At 41.5% G+C, this 19188-nt stretch overlaps 1 protein-coding gene across 1 annotated transcript; it reads left to right on the forward strand.

The window, feature by feature from the left end:
• Positions 1-197: 197 nt before the first annotated feature.
• LOC113022519 (probable G-protein coupled receptor 22) lies at positions 198-17654 on the forward strand. The gene is made up of 2 exons (XM_026167996.1): positions 198-617; positions 13701-17654. Exon 2 carries the CDS (start codon positions 13809-13811, stop codon positions 15495-15497), a length of 1689 nt encoding a protein of 562 aa, XP_026023781.1. The 5' UTR covers positions 198-617; positions 13701-13808; the 3' UTR covers positions 15498-17654.
• The last annotated feature ends 1534 nt before the right edge of the window (positions 17655-19188 follow it).

Below are 19188 nucleotides of genomic sequence, written 5' to 3' on the forward strand. Positions count from 1 at the left end.
GAATTACTACAGGAGAGCGCTCATCCTTGAGGAATTTCAGGTCGTCCTTGTGAAAGGCTACCATCTTACACACACACACACACACACACACACACACACACACACACACACCGCTCCCCCTGCATCCCTGTCTCCACCCCTTCCAACGAAAACCCCCCTTTCCATCCTCCCTCCACCCTCCGCTTGCAGATCACCGTATTGGTCGCTGGGATGGAGCGGCGACTGCGCTCCAGCGAGCGGTTAGCGCATGATCATGCGTTTGGCCGGTCCTTGCGTGGGATGCTGTACAAGTCCGCGGAATAAAAGTGGACAGGTGTAACGCGCCTTGTTGAATGGGGGAGGCTAAGAAAAACGCCAAGACACACTCTCATCTTACCTTATTCGTGAGCGCACAGCAGCCACTGGCTGCGCCCCGTATCTGCAGCCGTGAAGGGTTTCCCCCCCCTCCCGTTGTAATATTTATGACAAAACGGAGGCAAATTATTCCGGTCACGTTTTTGGCTGACAGCCGGCTGTCCTGGAGAGCGCTGGAGTGAATCGGGGGTCCAGTGCTCGAGAAAGCGCAGCGCACCGACACCTGCAGTAGGATGTAAAGGGAATTCCCATTAACCAAGCTGGTAAGTTTAACATCTGTCTAAGGCACTTTTTCTCATTAGACTTGCTTTTATTAATTCCTAGTATCTTAGGGATAAGATACTAGTCTCATTTGACTAGAAAGGTTTTTGGCTGTCAAATGGATACTGCAAAATAAAACAAATGCTGGGTCTCTTATGGCGGGATAAGACAGTTTTATTGCATCTTACAGGCAACAATAACAAATCACCCTGGTGTCAGAACAGCACATTAGGGGGATCTTTTTAATCGCTTTTTTTCGCTCTCAAATATAAAGTGATCAGCAGGACAGCAATCATTCAGTTTGTGACGGTGTAGATAGGCTTCATCGTTCTGTTCAGTAACAGCAGACAATAAGTTTCTTGTATTGCAGTAAAAAATATATCTAAATCAAACCTTTTTTTCTTCTTCCTTTTTTTTGGGGGGGGGGGGGGGGGGGGGTCACTGTGCTGTTTTTTGCTCTTTTTCTCTGATTCTTTTTGAATATGATCAGATGATGATTTTCATCCTCCAAGTCCCCCATTTTTCAGAGACCCACAGTGATTGTTATGCTTCAGCCACATGCATGCGCCACGCTTGGTGAAGGTGCACCGTTTGATCGTTTTAAGAGCGAGTACTCGGTGCATAAACTAACGTTTTGACGTTTAATGTTTTAGTCAGATAAAATTATTCCACATTAAACATGCTTTGTTGGTCTCCAACTGTTATAACCCACTGATATCATGATTTCAAAAGATAGTTTATCAAGGCTCTCCTGCATTTATTTACATATCTTACATTTATGCATATATGCTTAATAGCATAATATTTTTGGCCGAGCTGCTGCCCTTCATCAAAGCCTGCGAAAAATATCAATATTAATGACTGGATGGTTTGTGCTGTAGAGTTTTGATTTTATTTAAAAAGAAAAAAAAATGTGATGATGTCTCACTGTTAAGCTCCCTGGTCTTCCTTAAATTTCCTGGAGGAAATAGCAATGTTTTTTTAAAGTCTACATTATTATGTTGATAGTTTCCCGCAGACTGTCTCTTTGAGTGAGGAGCAGGACGGTTTTAAACACTCCTCTCTTCTTCATTAGATATAAAATAGGAGAGCACTGGTACGCTGGTCTTGTGAGATAGGTTTCTGTCTGCCAAACAACTTTGCACCTGCAAAGCAACACATTTTCCAGTAGTTACAGTGGTGCTGCCCGTTTGCAAGAAGTCATCTGCATGATAAAAATGAAGGAAAATATTTTGCTACATAGCATCATATTTGTGCATAGCAGGAAGCTTTTTATTATTGCATTAATTAATTCATTAATATGAATTAAGAATTTTTATGAACTTTTTTGTTCACTCATTTTTCACATTCTCCTGCATTATTGCACTGAATTCCTCTTTCAAACACCCTCTGACATGTCGTAATCACTTGTAACACCTAGCGCTATATATACTGCAATAATGTGTCAGCTAATTACAATTTCTGCTGAGCTCAGCCTAAAATACTGGGGCATTGTTTTTACCTCAGTGAATCTAACTAGAAAAAAATACATATAAAAGGGGGGTCACTGTTTATTTTTTTACAAAGATAAACAAAACGCATTCAAAATCCAGCTAAAAAAGGGGCTTGAAGAGTACTCTTCAGGAACACAACCATATCAGTTTTGGTAACTTTTAACCCTTTTTTGGACAAAGATGCATATATAGTAACTTGATTTGGAACATAACAATAAAACCTGTTTTTAAAAAGTCTTGTAATAACAAAAAAGATGAACTCTCTCTGTTGTTAAATTGTATGTTACACAAGACAGATAAATGTATTTCACATGTAGCTTCATGTTGAGTGTCATGTATCAGGAGTACAAGCATGCAAAAAACTACGAGTGAAAACCTTGTTTTTGTACATGTGTGCTCATTTAAGAGCTCTGTTTCTTTTGCATTCCCCGCTGTGAGTCTCAAAAGGGCTAATTGTTTTTCCATTTCCATTCACTCTTATATAGTAGCAGCTTGTATGTTTGCTTTGCATATGGGTCATTATGTGTTTGCGATTATGCGTGTATTTATAGAGGAGCTTTGATGCTGCTGGTGGGGACGCATCACGCATGTCACTCTAGATGTCGCAGCACAGTCAAAAGCAGCAATAATTTGTTTCAGCGCAATAACCAATGGAGTACTTATAATCTGACATGCTGATTTATATATCAACACTGAAGTGGAGATGATTAAAGGGTACTGCAGGACAACATCAGTGTGGGGAAAAGTACACAAGATTTATGGGAGAGCTGTTCCTTTGCTATAGTAAGTTCCCATTTTCTCTGTTGGCAGAATCTTGTTTTAACACAACTGATTGTTTTATTATATCCCTTTACTTTTTTATATGTAAGGAATGTGTCAAATTTGTGTTTAATTGTCAATGAAACTTTCAACGACTTAAGTGTCACATTCAATTTTTGTTTGCTTGTTTGTCGTGAATACGTTTTGATGGATGTGTGCAAAATCACTTTGCAGTCACTGAAAATCTAATTTACTGCTGTCCAAGCCTCCAGCAAGGTTTAAAAGCAGCTGTAATTAAGGACATCTGTAGTTAAATTAATCAAACAGTGTCTATATTTGTATGTTCATAATTAGAACAATATTTCCACTGCACTGGTCACATCCTTTTTTCGGTTAACCTGAATCATTGATAAAAGCTGTCAGACCTCTGTGCTATTTTTGAACATGAGGTATAAATGCGCCCACATTCGTGCATAAAATTGTCAGAAATTAAAAATATTTTTTAAAGAAAAGCAGCCTTGGGAATAGCACAACAAAGAAAACTCAAGACTTAATAAATGCCATTAACTTCCTTGTCCACAGAGCGATAAATGATGGCTGAGATTGCTCTTCCTTCTTTTCAGTGCACCACCGGTCACTGTGTGAAATTAAAATCCACACTAAACCTAATTTCCAAATAACACTGTTCCTTGATGTGTGCGAGTGCAGAAAAACAGATAGGTGAAGCAGATGAGGGTGATGATAGTAGAAGCACAGCACACGAAGAGCAAATATAGAGTGAGGATGGAACAATACATCATTAGAAAAGCAGAATGTAGTGAGCATGTGTAAATAGACTATCAAGTAAAGAGAGGCAGAGGCAACAAGGAAGAGAACTCCATTATTCCACCCGTCTGTATACTAACACTGCAGGTTTTTGTTTTTGCTTTGCTTACATAACATATTTGCTTATGATGTAATATAATTACATGTACATATACCTCTGCTACATTGGCTGAAGGTGTGTATAGAAGTTATGGTGTTATGTACACCATGTTTGAGCATGTGTTTGTGTTCCCTTTCTCAGATTAAACTTCTAAATGTCATCAATATAGATGCTTACAGTGAATCCTTCCCCTCTTGGCCAATCATGTCCTGTCTGCAGGAGATGAATGAAATTAATTGAGATTTAATTGCCTTCTAGAGTGAGATAGCTCAATCATTTTAACCTGGTGCAGACAACTTCATCATCACTTAGATTTACTCCACTGCACTGAAATGCTTTCAAATCTTTTTTTTTCTTTCATTTTCAGCTTTTGGACCTCTTGAGCTGCTCCCCAGTTCTCCTAAGCTCAGGCACTGAGTGGACATTGAGTGTGAATCTGCTTCAAAGAGCAGAGAGAGAGAGAGAGAGAGTGCATAGAGAGATTTCGCTCTCTGTATACAGAGAGAGCCACTGATTGAAAGCAAGGCCAGGTTTAGTTTAATCTGACTGGGAGCACTACATTAGTGCAAAATTGTCCCATTAGCTTTGAATGATAAATAAATTTAAAAAAAAAAGCTGCTCTGTTGCTGACACACAGTTTCAGTGGGTCACTTTCTTTTACACCCTTTTTTGAGATTTTGACCATTAGTAGTGCAGTGGAGCAGTGTTGTTATGCTTGAGTTGCTGTTTTTGCTTGTACAAAGCTGCTCATGCACAAATCAGAGAGCGACAATGGTCTCATGCTTTTATACTTTTCCACTGATACAACCTTAATGAGCCAACGATTGCAGGGAAACATGCAAAACATTTCGATAAGCCTAAAAGAATTAATCAAATTCGATGTTATTGTGCAGTAAACTGAGCCTAGCCAGGATTGATAACATTAAAATATGCTTGTTTAGCATACGACTCCACAGAACACAGTGAAAAAGATCTTATCTCTCTCTCTTTGCAAATGCAAAGAAAATAAAGGAGCCACAATCCAACTTGCTGTTTTGTGTTAACAAACAAAAATACAATCACTGCATCATTGATTCAAATCTTGCACAATTAGCCTTCATGTGTGTGGGGATACTTTTCTTTACATGTACACTATTGTTTATTCTGCTGTGTTAAGCAATCTTTCCAGATGGAGGAAAAACTTAAGTGTGCAAACCCAATTAATGCACTTGTCAAGATTTACTCTGTTGAAACAATGTTGGATGCCTTCCCAGAGAAAAACAGAAATTTCGTACTGAATATCCAAATATTAGGGAACTCCAGATTCCCCCAAGGCAGCTAAACAGCATCTTTAACTGTCCACTATTTATGAACCCCTGATATAAAACTTTGAATGCAAAATTTTTGCTATGTATGCCCGAAGCCCTGTCATCTTTAAGATATAAATGATGATGTTTCTTTCTGAGTTTGCAGACATAATCTAACTGTTTCCCCAGGTTATGTACTAGATAATTTGGTAAGTAAATCTGATACAAGTTTTCAGCAATAAATAAAATAAGAGTCACCCTTTTATTAAAGGATGAAGAAAGACCAATCCCACCATCCTGGGATAAAAGCTCATGCTTGTCTGAGACTTGGAGCATTTATGAATTGATACATTTAGTGTGGCAATGTAGATATGTGTAAAATAACATGGATTCAAGCTACTCTGTGCTAAATAAGTGGCGCTAAGCCTGTTATCACACAGCTGCTGGTTTGGCATTACCAGAGTGTCATTAAAGTGGCTGCAGAGCTCACACTGTGACTTGACTATTTATTCACAACACTCCAGTACAATATAAATCATGAGAGGTGGGCACAGCACTTGAGCGTGATGACTCCATTCAGACTGGCCATTATTCCTGGTGGAAAATGCTGCTGAAATGGAAAAGTGGAGGGACACATTGCTAATCACAATCACTTTAGAGCACATAAGAAATGAAGGGGCATTTATCTATCCTGTTTTGTTGTCTTATATAATTGCTAATCCTTTCCATTCTGTCATTATGTGGCAGTGGACAGCCTCCTCCTCCACCTCATCATCGTCATCATCATCATTATTATTGTTATTGTTATTATTGTGTTTTATTTATGCTTTGACCAGCTCTCACACTTGATTTTAATCGCTGCTTCTTTTAGAAAGCTGTGATTGCACAGCAGCCTTGATTAGTGCTTATTGATGGGTGGTGTGTGCAATAACAAAATTATGGGCTTGACAGTTTAGAGCTGGATAGATGATATAGAGGAGTATCTTTAACAAAAGGGGGGGGCCAAATGAAATCCATTGAACGTTCTGTCAGGTGGTAATGATGTCTCACACCCTGTGGACCAGAGCTGTTTAGGGACCAGAGTCTTATTTCTATACAGAGCTGAACTAATAGATTACATACCTGCCTAGCATGGCATCTTTATAGGTAGCACCCTGTCAGAAATAATGTATCATATAGAAGATGTCTGGATATTCTAGTGTTGTGTTATTTTATGCGTCTCTGATGTAATTTGTGTAATCCATGGGAGGCTCCTTGCACAGTTGCATTATAAAGCTAGTTTAATATTAAAAATCACAGTCTGTCCTGAAAGTCTTGGGGGATTACACAAAGATATTGTAGAGTATAAAAGCAAAGAGCCATGTGCTGGTTGTAAGATAGATGGTGTAGGGGGCTGATGGTGTAACTATTCAAAGGAGAAATGGATTGTGGTAGTGAGCGGGGAGCAGACTTTCCCCTCGAGCAAGCACACAACTCAGCATCCATCTGCACACCCCTAAGCCTCCCTCCTATCCATCAGTCCCTCACTGCACCTACCTCCTGCTTTTATCTTACCTCCTGCTACCCCCATACCTTTCTCCTCCACTTGTGTGGCTGGGATTCAGCAGTTTCTTAAGCACACAACATGTCATTCACCTCAGATAGCAATCCATCTTTCACTGTATCTGTGGAGTGCAGACGGGCAGGGAGAGCAAGCAGAGACGTGGGCTGGCAGTGGGTGGCAGTTAGTAATACATTGTGGACTACATCGTGTGCTTGTATGTCTTTGGTAAGCTTGGCAGGATTTATGATAACCCATTTTGAAATTTTTATGGGTTTGTGATTGTTTGGCCTCACTTAAGAGAAGTGTTGTTGAGTTACAGGTGGATATTTCCACCTGTAACAAGCACACAGTAATGATCTTGTTGTGTGCCTTTCTCCCGAAGTTCCGAAAGCTGTCCTGATGAGGAGCACATTAGGTAGGTTGGTGCTCTCACTGAACTGGATCTATTGCTGGCCTGTCCAGGCTGCTTTACTGGGAGCCTGCCAGGGATGCTGCTGCCCAGCTGGTGGCTGCTTGCCCTTAGTGCTGCGAGATGAATTACATGGGAAAGTTAAGCCTTTGATCGATTGTCTTGTTGCGGACATCAGGAATACCTAAGAAAACCATGAGTCAGCGTGCCGCATCCGCCATCATCCTGTTTGCATTCACTTTCCCCCCTCCTTATCTCCTCCCCTGTCCTATCACTCTCCCTACTGATTTACTTTCTTCCCTAAATGTCAACTTTTGGTGATAGTCTTGTCAAATCAAAGAACAAAGCCTTTGTTCACATTTTACCATTTTGTACTGACATTTTACAAGGAAAAATCCATCAGAAAAGGAGATAACAGTTTTTCCATATTGTAGATAGGAATCTAAATAAGCCATAGTACAATGAAGCTTCCATCTTTGTACTCAGAGGCAGTGCTCTCTTGGTACAGGTTAATATTATAACATTTTCCTTCTCTCATCGCTTTTGGTAAGAGCCTCGACATTTACATAAGAACACTGACAATCTGACGATCTCCATCCTTGAGGAGAGAGTCACAGTTAAATATCCATCCATCCATTCTCATCCACTTATTCTTATCAGGGCTGTGGAAGGGCTGGAGTCTATCCTCGCTACCATAAGGCAAGTGGTGGAGTACACCCTGGACAGGTCGCCAATGTGACGCAGCACAGTTAAATAGTTTTAAACAGATTAAAAGAGATATTTAAGTCCATCAGGAGAACTTAAGAACTTCTTGCAGTAAGAGACACCAAGTTGACTAACTTAAATCAATCCACAGTGCCAGTAAAAGTACTGCTTACTGCATGGGAAAAAAAGAGCTGTATATCTGTCATCCTGAAGTGCCTCCACTTCATATTCAGCCTTTGACACCTTTGTCTTATTTTTCCAACTTACAGCAACACTCAGATTCATGAATCATCCAAAGACAACAAACTCTCTGCAGAGATTCTGTGGATATTGTCTTCTGTAAAAATTAGTTTCTTCCTCAGATAGATGCAGTTTGAGCACTAAAAGCTTTCTGTTTTTTTTTACATAATTGGCCCATCATCCCAAGTCTCATACATACCAACCACTGTCACTTCTATATTGCCTAGGACTGAGGTGAAAATTGGAACATGATCCTAGGCACAGATCAGCACTTTCAGCAGCAGCAGGTACTGCAGATACCCTGCCACGCAGCAGCACGATGGACTGAGGTCACGACACGCAGGACCAGATTCAATAAACTCTTTGTGCTTCACTGCAGACTTGCAAGGAAAATGTGTGTGTGGTTCATGTCCAGGGAGTTCTACTAGTTTTGAAGTGAATGTCAAGTGACTTTACCAATTGAGGTAGCATAATGGAAATGACTTTATAGTGTTTTTACAAAGTTGGGTCTCGAAGCCAAGTTCAATGAAAGGAAAGCAGTAAAAAATATAAAAACAGCGGTTGAGTAAACACAGGTGGCAAAGAGCTGTGCCATTAACTTGGAACCTGAATTTTATCTTGACTTCTACTGAGCTACTGCTTCACTCTGAACTTGTGCAAAGTGGATTTTGTCAGCTCCCTGGTGGCTGCGATTGGAACAATGTATTGTACTCTTGCTATAATTATTTATATACAACCTTTTCTTCATCTATTTTTCTCCTTCTCCTCGCTCTCTCACAGTAAGAAATATGGCAAGAAACACCTCACGCCATGTTGTTTTAGATGATGCCTGGGACGCAAGCATGCCGACTGTTTGTCTTGTGCTGGGAAGAAGTAATTAAGCCTCTGGCAGCAAACTTGTTGTCAGGAGTACAAATTAAATACATGGAGAGCTTGTTTGTACCTGTGTGCAGAGTGAATGCAAGATCACAAAGCAGGAGGAAAGTTCGAAAAGAAAGGAGGAAAGTGAAGTTTTTGGCACTAACGGGATCTGCTTTACTATTCACCCTCTGATAATGTGAGAACAGGCTTGACAGCTTGTCATCTCCTGCCCAACACCTATAACGACCCCGACAGCAGGGCCCAGGAAGCTGTGAAATCTAGGACACAGTTTGTTGTTTTGGAGAGAGTCATACAAGCTACAGTAAATGAGAGACCAGATGTGATGAAAACATCTGTAAAGCCTGAGTAAAATCTCCCGATGACAGCTACTCATTCAGTTCCGCACCGAACCAAGCAGTCATTGTATTTCGCTTTCAGTACATGATTGTAAATTCTGCTGGTGATTGATAAGAGAAGACCCATGGGGCTACCCAAACCAATTTAGCAGAATTGAACAGTGCTGCTACATTAAACTTTAAAATTGCTTCTCAGATTTATTTGCCTGGTTTAGCACTAAAGGCAAAGTCGTTTTGCAATGTAAAATTTTGTACATGCCTTAAAAATGTAATAAGTGGGATACTTTGTTTCAGGGCTGAAGAAATACTTAAAAAAAAGTTTCTTAGCCAAACTTTAATTCTAAGGCATTAATGTAGGGGTAGCTGGTGTTTGTGTTGCCAGACAGTGCTACAGCATGATCTGATGGCTTGACTATGATGGCTGGGAGGAGAGGATGTGGTAAGTGGTGTGCAAGGAGGCATAAGTGCGACGAGAGTTGCGCAGGGAAAAACAGACCAGAGACAGACAGCCCTGTCTCTTTAACCCTGTTCTCAAACATTGTTGTATTTACTGTTTAATTTATCAACTGCCTGCTCTCCACAACGATGGCCCAAAAGGTTGAAATCAGAGACAATGGAAAGAATTTATCTCTAGGCAGAACCGCTTGTCCTCCCTCGATTGTGGGCAGAGTGGACACTTGACTTACTGTCCCATATTTAAGTACAAAGTGGTGTTCTACAAGGGTATGTTCAGGCCATGGACTCTATAAAACATTGACGTAGCTTCTGGAGCACAAACATTAAGCCAGTGCAGAAGTGCATTAACCCTGCATTCGATCTGAAGACCACCAGAAGACGATAGCTGTGGTTTCAGGAAGACTGCTAGCTCTATACAGGGAAATGGCTTTCTGTCTTCCTCTGTAAGCACTGTCCTTCTGAGTCCATGGGCTCGGGCCACGTCGCCTGAGCCCACTTTGTTGTGCTCAGTAGTGGCTTACGTATTTGCTTTGTTAATCAAAATGATGCTGGTTCAAGCCCAGCTGAAAACCAGAAAGGGTATCTGGTATAACTGTCTACCACTTACTTTAAAATCATTAATGACATTAATCTTTGAGACAGAGATTCAACATTAACAGAAATACCTGTACTTTTTGGGATTTAGAGATTGAAACTTCAAAGGATCTGTTTTTTGATTGTAATTACACTCAAACCTTTTGGATAACACTTCAAAATTGGTTTTCTGAAAAATACTATCAAGCACCCATATTAGAATTTAACGATATTAAACTTGGTCTTAAAATGATGGACAGGAAAAGGGAATTACTGTACCACATCTTTGTTATTATGGCCAAACAATTTATCCACAGATGGTGTTTCTTAAATAATGGGCATAATTTTCAGGAATAACATGATTGATTTTTAAGAAGACATGAAACATAAAAAGTAAACAAGCCTTGGACATTGCAAAAAACATTCACCTATTGTTTTGTGATCAGACATCTGTATTTTATTTATCATCTTCTTAATATTTTATGTCATTTTTTTTCTTGTTGTTAACAGTTACGTGTGTGCTCGAGTAATGTCATGCTGGCTATGTTTATGGTTCTGGCACTAGCTGGTTAACTTCAGTGGACATCTATGCAACACAATACACAGACATCCTAGCAGTTAATGTTGGGTTTACAATCAATCCAAAAATCTGTTCCTTTCTTTAACTTTCACCTCTTTTTTCAAACTTTCAAGCAATCGTACAATTTGTACCTCTAAGTTTGTTTTTCCTGTCGTTCCCCCGCCTGTCTAAATTGGCAATCACACTGTTGATGTAATTTCAGCTGGCAAAGTTTCCCCTTGTTTACAGCCATCTTCTGTTGCCACAACTCGCTCAACCCAACAACCCACTTTCTCACAACACCCACACCCTGTGACTGATTGCAAAAAGGATGCCACAATAACACAAAACACTTGTTAGAACTAAAGAAATAAATTGATTGATGATGATGATTCTTGCAACTTTCTTCAGTTACTGTGATAACGACTTGCACGAGCAACCTCAGGTGAACCTTAGTGTTTTAAGTTCTCACTAAAAGAACAGAAACACCTGTGATTTTTATAAAAACTCCCCAAAGTTTACCCGTCTGTCTGCTTTAATTTTATTCTCCCCACGTCCCTGTAAAAACTAGGTTATTGTCAGTTTTGGTGCCCGCAGGTCGAAGTCACAGCTGCTCATATAAAGGCCTTCTGACATTTTGTCTTGCTGGGAGCAAACACATGCTAACTTTGATGTTTTCTACTCTATTGCCTCTGTCCCTTTGTAACTCTTACGGCTTCATCCCAAGTATCCTCTGTCGCAGGAGTCATTAGCCATAGAAAAGGATAAATTGCACTTGTTGAAAGCTATGTCGTCTGCCTTTTTGCCGGGCCGCTACACAGTCATCCTCTTGTAATTATTGGCAGGACAGTTAAGAGTAAAAAATGATGACCTGGTGTTTGCTGAACGAGATTGACTTGTGGATAATTTTATTCTCTGTTTTGTTGTCGCAATGTCTGTGAAAAATACAGTTTAGGTGACAGGTGACTGTTGTGTTACACCTTTCAGTTTTTGTCAGCCATTTATTGATTTAAAAGTCTTTCCCAACCCTAATTTGCCACAGCGGTTAAACAACACTCACATGTGCTGGAAAGCACAATGCTGACAATGTTGCCACTGTGATTGGTTTAAGCGAGTGTTAGCTCCATGACACTCTGTTGCAGCATGTTGTTCGCCATATTGATCAAAGACAAACATAACCAATATCGCTAACATTAAAAGATCTAAGCCCACTTAGTTTTAAAGTTTCACTCCTGTGATGAGGTCTGTGAATTGATTCAGTTTTTATGATTCTGAAAAAAAAATCATAAAAACTTCAGTAATAAAAGTGGGAAACACCACATTTTACTTTCGGTCCCCTGAGCCATGCGTGATACTTTGCCTTGCAATAATGATAAAGTAAAGAAAACATCTTAAACTGTAGTTAAAACACAGGAATTGAACACAGTCACTCATAACTGTTTTATCCGGCCTCTCAAAATCAAAATGAGACCACAGGTACACTTGGGAGGGTGTGACAGGAAGTGTGTTTATGTGCTCCCTCGCCTCAGGCTTGTTAAATTGGCAGATCGATGATGCTTTAAATCAATGTTCCAGCACCACCGCAAACCCCATGAAACCCATTAGCGAATTAAGATAGACCACTGTTCCGCATTGAGTCCTGCTCTGCCTGCAGGTGCTTTCCACATGACAAATGGGAGGGAAACTGTGAAATAAAACAAAGAGAAAAGGGCAAACGAGAGGGTGAGAACAAAAAGTGTGGCAGAGGAAAGCTTGGGTCAGCGCTGCCGCTGATCTGTAGCTCCTCTTTAGACAGACACTCGAGGGAATACTTTAATTCCTTAAAGCAAATCATGAAGGCATCTTCTCTTGACCTAATCACTTTGTATGATTCCCTCTAATGCAAGAGAGCGTTCAACCAGCCGTGAATAACATGCTGTACATGCAAAGCAGTCAGCCAGCAAACTGAAAGGCAACAGAGTAGAAAGGGATGTGGAGGATGTAGGAAGGAGAAGGAGAAAGAGGGGGTGTGGAGAGAGGATGCCAGGGGAGCTGGTCTTTCTCTGATAGCATTGTTTGTGCGCCACTGTCTGTGGATCATTGATCTATTCGTCTTCGTTACATTTCCCTGTGAGAACTATTAACTGCTGCCACCCTCAGTTGGCTGCCTGCAATGTTGACATGCACTGCAAATGTCCTTGCTACCAATGCTCCTGCCACCTCTGCTCCTGAAAGTAGAAGCTGAAGATTTTATATAGCTGGTGAAAAAAACAAAAAAACAGAAAGATGATTTAACAACAAAGCTTGACACTTATTGGATTTGTACGGGTATGTCGTAAATTCACAAGGTGGGTTGTTAATCACTTAGGAATGGGTACTCGTAGAGGTAGATGTTAGACACAACACGTAGTACGTCACTGACATCTTGACGGTGCAGGTGTGTTGGTTTATTCCTGTTTATCTGTATATGCTTTATCCAGCCAGCTTTCTGACCCACATAATGTATGTTGCATAAGAATGAATCAAACATTCGCCCACTCATGTTTATGAGGGAATCTTTTTTTCTTTTTAATTCTGCATACTATGTGGATTATAGGTATATTCACGTACACCCCGAGACACATCCTGCCCCACATCCTCCCTGAGTTGTTACCACTGTCTGTATGAAGCATGTTGTTGTTTCACTGTTGAGGCCAGCGAGACATCATGGGTCATCAGCAGCAGCTTGAACTGCACCCCACGACTCCGCTCGACTGCCGAGATCACTTTCACCTCCCTCGTAGCTTCAGCTAGTAGCTTCCCCTCGCTTGTGAAATTTGACAAGTTTGACTTGTACTTGTTGTGCAGCGTTATTTTTGAGTAAACTGACTGCCGAACTGCTTGATCACTCTCTGTCTCTCTTTCTTTTCTCCTCCATGTCTGTTCTTTTTATTTTTCTTAGATACAACCACATCTCCTCCATCGCTGTCTCCTTTGAGCCAGAGAAGAAGGGAACATGGTCAGGTACGCCGGCCTCTGTTGCTATGTGTAAAGGACTGCCGCGGCGTCAATGGAGACCGAAGGCTATCGTGACCTCCTGGAGACCAGTGATGGCCAGGGGGTAGGCCTGCTGGATGGAGGGAGTGAGGTGGGCGTGGAGGAGGGCTGGAGCACGCCCTACCCTCTGGGCTTTCAGGTGTCTCTGACCACTGTGCTGATGCTGGAGCTTGTGTTGGGCTTCAGCAGCAACCTGACCGTTCTTGTGCTGTACTGTGCTCAGTCCAACCTGGTGGACTCAGTCAGCAACCTGGTCACAGTCAACCTCCATGTGCTCGACATACTGGTGTGTGTGCTGTGTCTGCCACTCACTGTGGCTGTGATCCTGCTGCCAGCAAATGAAAATGGAGTTAGCAGCCTGGCCACACTTTGCTGCTTCCATGAGGCCTGTGTGACGTTCACTAGCGTGGCTACGGCAGTCAACGTGTTAGTAATCAGCTTGGACCGATATGACATCTCAGTGCGTCCAGCCAGTCGTCTGCTGACCCCCAGACGTGCTGCGCTACTCTTGGCAACTGTGTGGGCCTTGTCTCTGGCCGTTTTCTTCCTGCCCTTCCTTGAGGGGGACTTCTTCTCTTCAAGGGCTGAGGATGGTGAACATGAGGAGCTGGAAAGGCAGAACAATGACTCTCAGCTCATCACTGAACAGACCACCACTTTTTCCTCACTGTTCCCTTCCTTATTACCCACAACTACACCTCCATCCCCTTCACAACACCTGCCTCCAGTATGGCAGAACAGGACATTGCTTTGTGTTGGAGGGCAGGGGTATTACACAGGCTTGGCAATGTATTACCACCTGCTCCTCCAAGTGCCCTGCTTCTTTATCGCTGTGGCAGTTATGTTGTTCACTTACTCCAGGATCCTACAGGCTCTCAACATCCGCATCGGCTCTCACATGATGAGGAGTACCCGTGCAAAGGACTCCACCTGCAGGATACGCTGCAGGAGGCAGAGGAAGAAGAACTTAAGCCTGCCCACAGAGGTAGTGTCCTCCAACCAGAACCAGAACCTCAGTCATCCTTCCCTCATTCCCTCCCCCACGCCTACACCGACATCACCCCCGCCACTCTCCTCCATGCCCCAAGGGATGTCTGACAGTGGAGCAACAGTCACCACTGTCAGCACTGCAGCGACCACCCCCATCGCAACCACACCCGCCACCCCAGTTTCTCCAACCCCACCTTCAGCCTCAGCTCAGACCCACGCCAACACACCACTGCCAGCTTCCTCCATGGGTGTACAGGCCTCAGTTTCTGCCATCATCGCTTTGCGGCGAGCAGTGCGGCGGCACCGGGACCGTCGGGAACGTCAGCGTCGCGTCCTAAAAATGTCCCTAATCATCATATCCACATTCCTCGGCTGCTGGGCTCCTCTGTCTGCAGTCAATGTTTTAATCCTGTGTATGGGTCCGAGCGACAGCCTGGTGCGGCTCCGTCTGTGCTTCCTGGCCATGGCTTATGGAACCACCATCTTTCATCCTTTGCTCTATGCTTTCACCAGGCAGAAACTGCGCCGCGCACTCAAAACACGTGTTAAGAAAAGGGTCGTTTCACTTCTGCAAGTGGACCCAGCTCCTAGTGGAGGGACAGTTATTCATAACTCTTGGGTAGAGGGAGGAGGCAAAAGAAAGAATCGCAAATCGCGGGTGGAGGGCAGTGATGGCACTGATCGGTGCCTCACAGAGGCAGTGAGGGAATGAGGCTGGTCTTTAGAGTGTGGATGTATGAATATGTGTGTGAATTTGAAGAACTATGTGTATCTTACCAAGACAATGGAGATGGATTGTATAGATGAAGTGTAATGATCCATGGGGTGTGAGGAAAACTGACAACCAGCTAGCATATAAAGGTCAGGAGAAAGTCTCTTGGCCTCTTGCTACATACAGATGTGGAGAAACATGAGCTCTATTAGAGTCTGCTCTCCTTACCAAGGCTGTCATTAGTCCACTTTCTGACTGACAAGATGGCCAGTGTGTCTCTGTGGCAATACTAGTCAAAACTTTTTATGACAACATCATAGCCATGACTGCTAATAATACTCACATCCACCCCAAATGTAGGGTAAAGGATAGATAACCGCGAATACATACAGTACAGTGTTGCTCCTGCGTGCACTTTCAACTTGCATGTGCATGTACATATGCACAGGTAGATACACACACACTCATCCAATTATTGCACATTGATCTATATTTAATCATTATCTGTGAAAGCACATCAATATCTACCTGCACAGATATTCTCAGTGACAAAAACGAAATTATTAATGGAAGTCTCTGTTTCCCGTTCTTTGCTTTATTTTTTTCATGCCTTAATTGAGTTATTAGTATTCTTATGGTGCTGATTGTCCTGCTGTATGTTTACAACAATGTATCAACTTCGAGTAAACTTGTTTGCATATAGAGAATCAAAGGCAGATAAATGCAAGCATTGAGATTCAAAGTTTACAGGCTCATACTAAACCAGGAAACTGCAAAAAATGAAGAAGACAAAAAACTGATTTAGACCTGATTTTCAATAAACACCATGTTTTAGAAGAATGTGTGCAAGCAAAAGCTAAAAGGCATGAGTTTTTATTTTTTGTTTGTTTTTAAGGAAAAATGAACTTTAATGACCACGGTTATGGAGAATATTTGTATGATAGCGTTTGTTTGCAAGTGTGCATGTATGCATGTGCGTTTGCAAAAGCTGCGTGGTTGTGTAAATGAAGAAATGTGTGCGTGTGTCACTGATTATGTGCAATAAACGAGCAAAGCAATGACCCATAGGATGTGAACAAAGAGAGTGTGAACAAAGACCTTTTGGCTTTCAACATATGTTTAACAGAAAGGCAAAAGGAAATCTTCTGATTAACGGGGGGGAGCTGAACATAAAAGTGAACGATATAGAGAATATGTAACTATGTATAAATGGCAGGAAACTGCTAAAAATACTGCTGAAAAAGGATCAACTTCACTTTTAAAGTGATAATTAAAGGGCAATATTTTCTGAAAACTTCAATAATAAAAGGCTCTCAAGTCACAGCAGGTTAACAAGCAAGATGAACTTGAGAGATCAGAACGATGGTGAAATCACCGCAGACGTGAGACACCTCTTTGTGTTAGCTGTTTGTTTCTCTGGCTAGCAGAGTTACTGCTTTTGGTTAGGGGTTTGAATGATCACAGAGACAGACCGCCTCTGGACTGAGTCCTGGACATGTTGCACAATATTGGTGTCTCTTTTTCTCCTCAGGGCTTTATGTCAAATTCCCAGACTTGTTGGACAAAAAAAAAACAACCAAAAAAAATAAAAAAATGAAACAAACAAACAAACAAAAAAAACCAATAAGCCAGCCCTCAATCAACTGTTGTATTATGGGTGTTGCAGTAAGTAAAGATTTATGTCCACTAAGTAGTTAGTTTAACTTTTAACTTTGTATGGACTCAAGACTTGGAGTGCTCCTTCGGAGGGCTTTGGGCTATCTCCTCTTTCATCCTCACCCCTTTTACACTATTTGTGAGACAGACAGAAGGCAGTAATTATTGTGTATTCATGTACATTTTTTCAGGGATGTAAATAATAAAGAGTCTGAGTTAGGTTTTAGTCCAAATAATAATAATAATGATAAAATCTTTTACTTTGGCCACAATCATCTGCCGGACAGAAAATCAGCCATTGTGATAAACTCTTGGTGAGCTGGAAAGTTACTGTAAAGAGAAGATACATGTAAGTGAATTTGTGTTAATACTGTATGTGTGTACACTGTACTGTACATTTATGACCATGTGTATAGAGAAATATTAGTATTGTATAAGATTTATAATATGTGTCATTGTATAGAGCAGAACAGCATCTGTATTAAAAAGGTGATCAAAGTCCATCTGTGTCACTCAATACTCATATCATGTCCAAGGTGATTGTTTTTGTCAACACTCAAATATTGAACTGTTATTATTAGCCAATTTAGTTACACGGGAGAAGCTGTTTTCCCACATGTCTGCGTCGAGTTATTTTAAAAGTGGTTATGGCTCAGCAGGTAGTGCAGGTCGTCTAGCAGCTGAAAGGTCAGTGCAGTCGGGATGACCCTACTTTATCCATCAACAGGGAGTGTGATAGGTAGAAAGCACTTAAGGGATGTCTGTGTCAATGTGACTTGTAGTCTAAAGCGCTTTGATTGCTCAGAAATGGTAGAAAAGCACCATTCAAGTAGTATCCATCCATGCATCAATTCTCCTTAGCTTATCCTTAACAGAGCTGTAGGGGGGAAAGGAGCCTATCCCAGCTGTCGTAGGTCGAGAGGCGAGGTACACCTCGGACAAACTGCCATTCTGTCGCAAAACTAACCATACAAATAGTAGTCCGTTTCTAATATTTGATATAAGAAAACTTTCTATTGGTTAGAGGTACTTGGCTAGGAGAGGAAAATGTGAACACAAAGCCGAGCAAATCATATAGAAATGATACAGATTTCTAACCGAACAACCAAGAAGACCTTTACTACAGACAGACTCGATCATCATTCAGAATTATTGCGGACAAGTATACTGAAAGGTCAAACAGTCTTCACTTCAAGTGATGTCTCTCAAATCTCAAGACTGTTTAACATTTGACAAGGATGTGATCTGTAAAGAGAAGAATAAAATATGACATTTGCGTCACTTTAATTATGAGCAAAAGCTTTTAAGACAAATGAAAGAAAGACATGAATAATGTGATTGGGCTTTATCATAATTGCACCCAGTTATCTGCAGTTTTAACAGAGAACTGTTTGGATTCATCGGGACAACTTGGGAATTCCTCCATCCCTTTTTCTCTGGACCCCACTACCCAAATCTGTCTCTTTTCCCTCAGCTGTTCCTCCCTTTCGACATCTCCTGTTTCCGCTCCCTGTTTCTCTGATTCCTAAATTTAGAAACTCCGTCCCAGATACTTGCAGTATTTAGTGCTGACTGTAGTGAACCCTCACTATGCATCACTCTCATGTGACAACTGTGCTAATATCCAATAATAATGAAGATGAAACCTGTTATTCAGGTAAGCATCTGTCAAGGCGGCTCAATCGCTTGATGTTGACACTTAATTTTTAATTTTACCAGAACAAATTGGTCTGCGCGCGTCACGCATGCACTTGTGTTTGTTGCCTTACTGATTTGAGCAGTGAGTCAAAACTGTACATTCCTCCATCCTGCTTGATAATCTCATCAGTCCCCCTCCTCTTTCGCACTTCCATTTTCTTCTTTGGCTCTCCTTCTCTTTATTCTGCCGGTCTGCATCTCTCTCATCTCTTATCCACACTCAGGCCTTCAAGAACAAAAGCGAGGAACAGCTGCAGTGTCTGTGAAGGAAGGAAAGTCACCTTGAGGGATGACAGAGGGACAAAAATGGGAGAGAGAGATTGAGAGAGAATGAGAG

The sequence above is a fragment of the Astatotilapia calliptera genome, chromosome 5 (genome assembly GCF_900246225.1).
Source record: "Astatotilapia calliptera chromosome 5, fAstCal1.2, whole genome shotgun sequence".
NCBI lineage: Eukaryota > Metazoa > Chordata > Actinopteri > Cichliformes > Cichlidae > Astatotilapia > Astatotilapia calliptera.

Excerpts from the sequence above, each read along its gene's own strand:
- LOC113022519 (XM_026167996.1), top strand. The coding sequence starts at position 13,809 with ATGGAGACCGAAGGCTATCGTGACCTCCTGGAGACCAGTGATGGCCAG.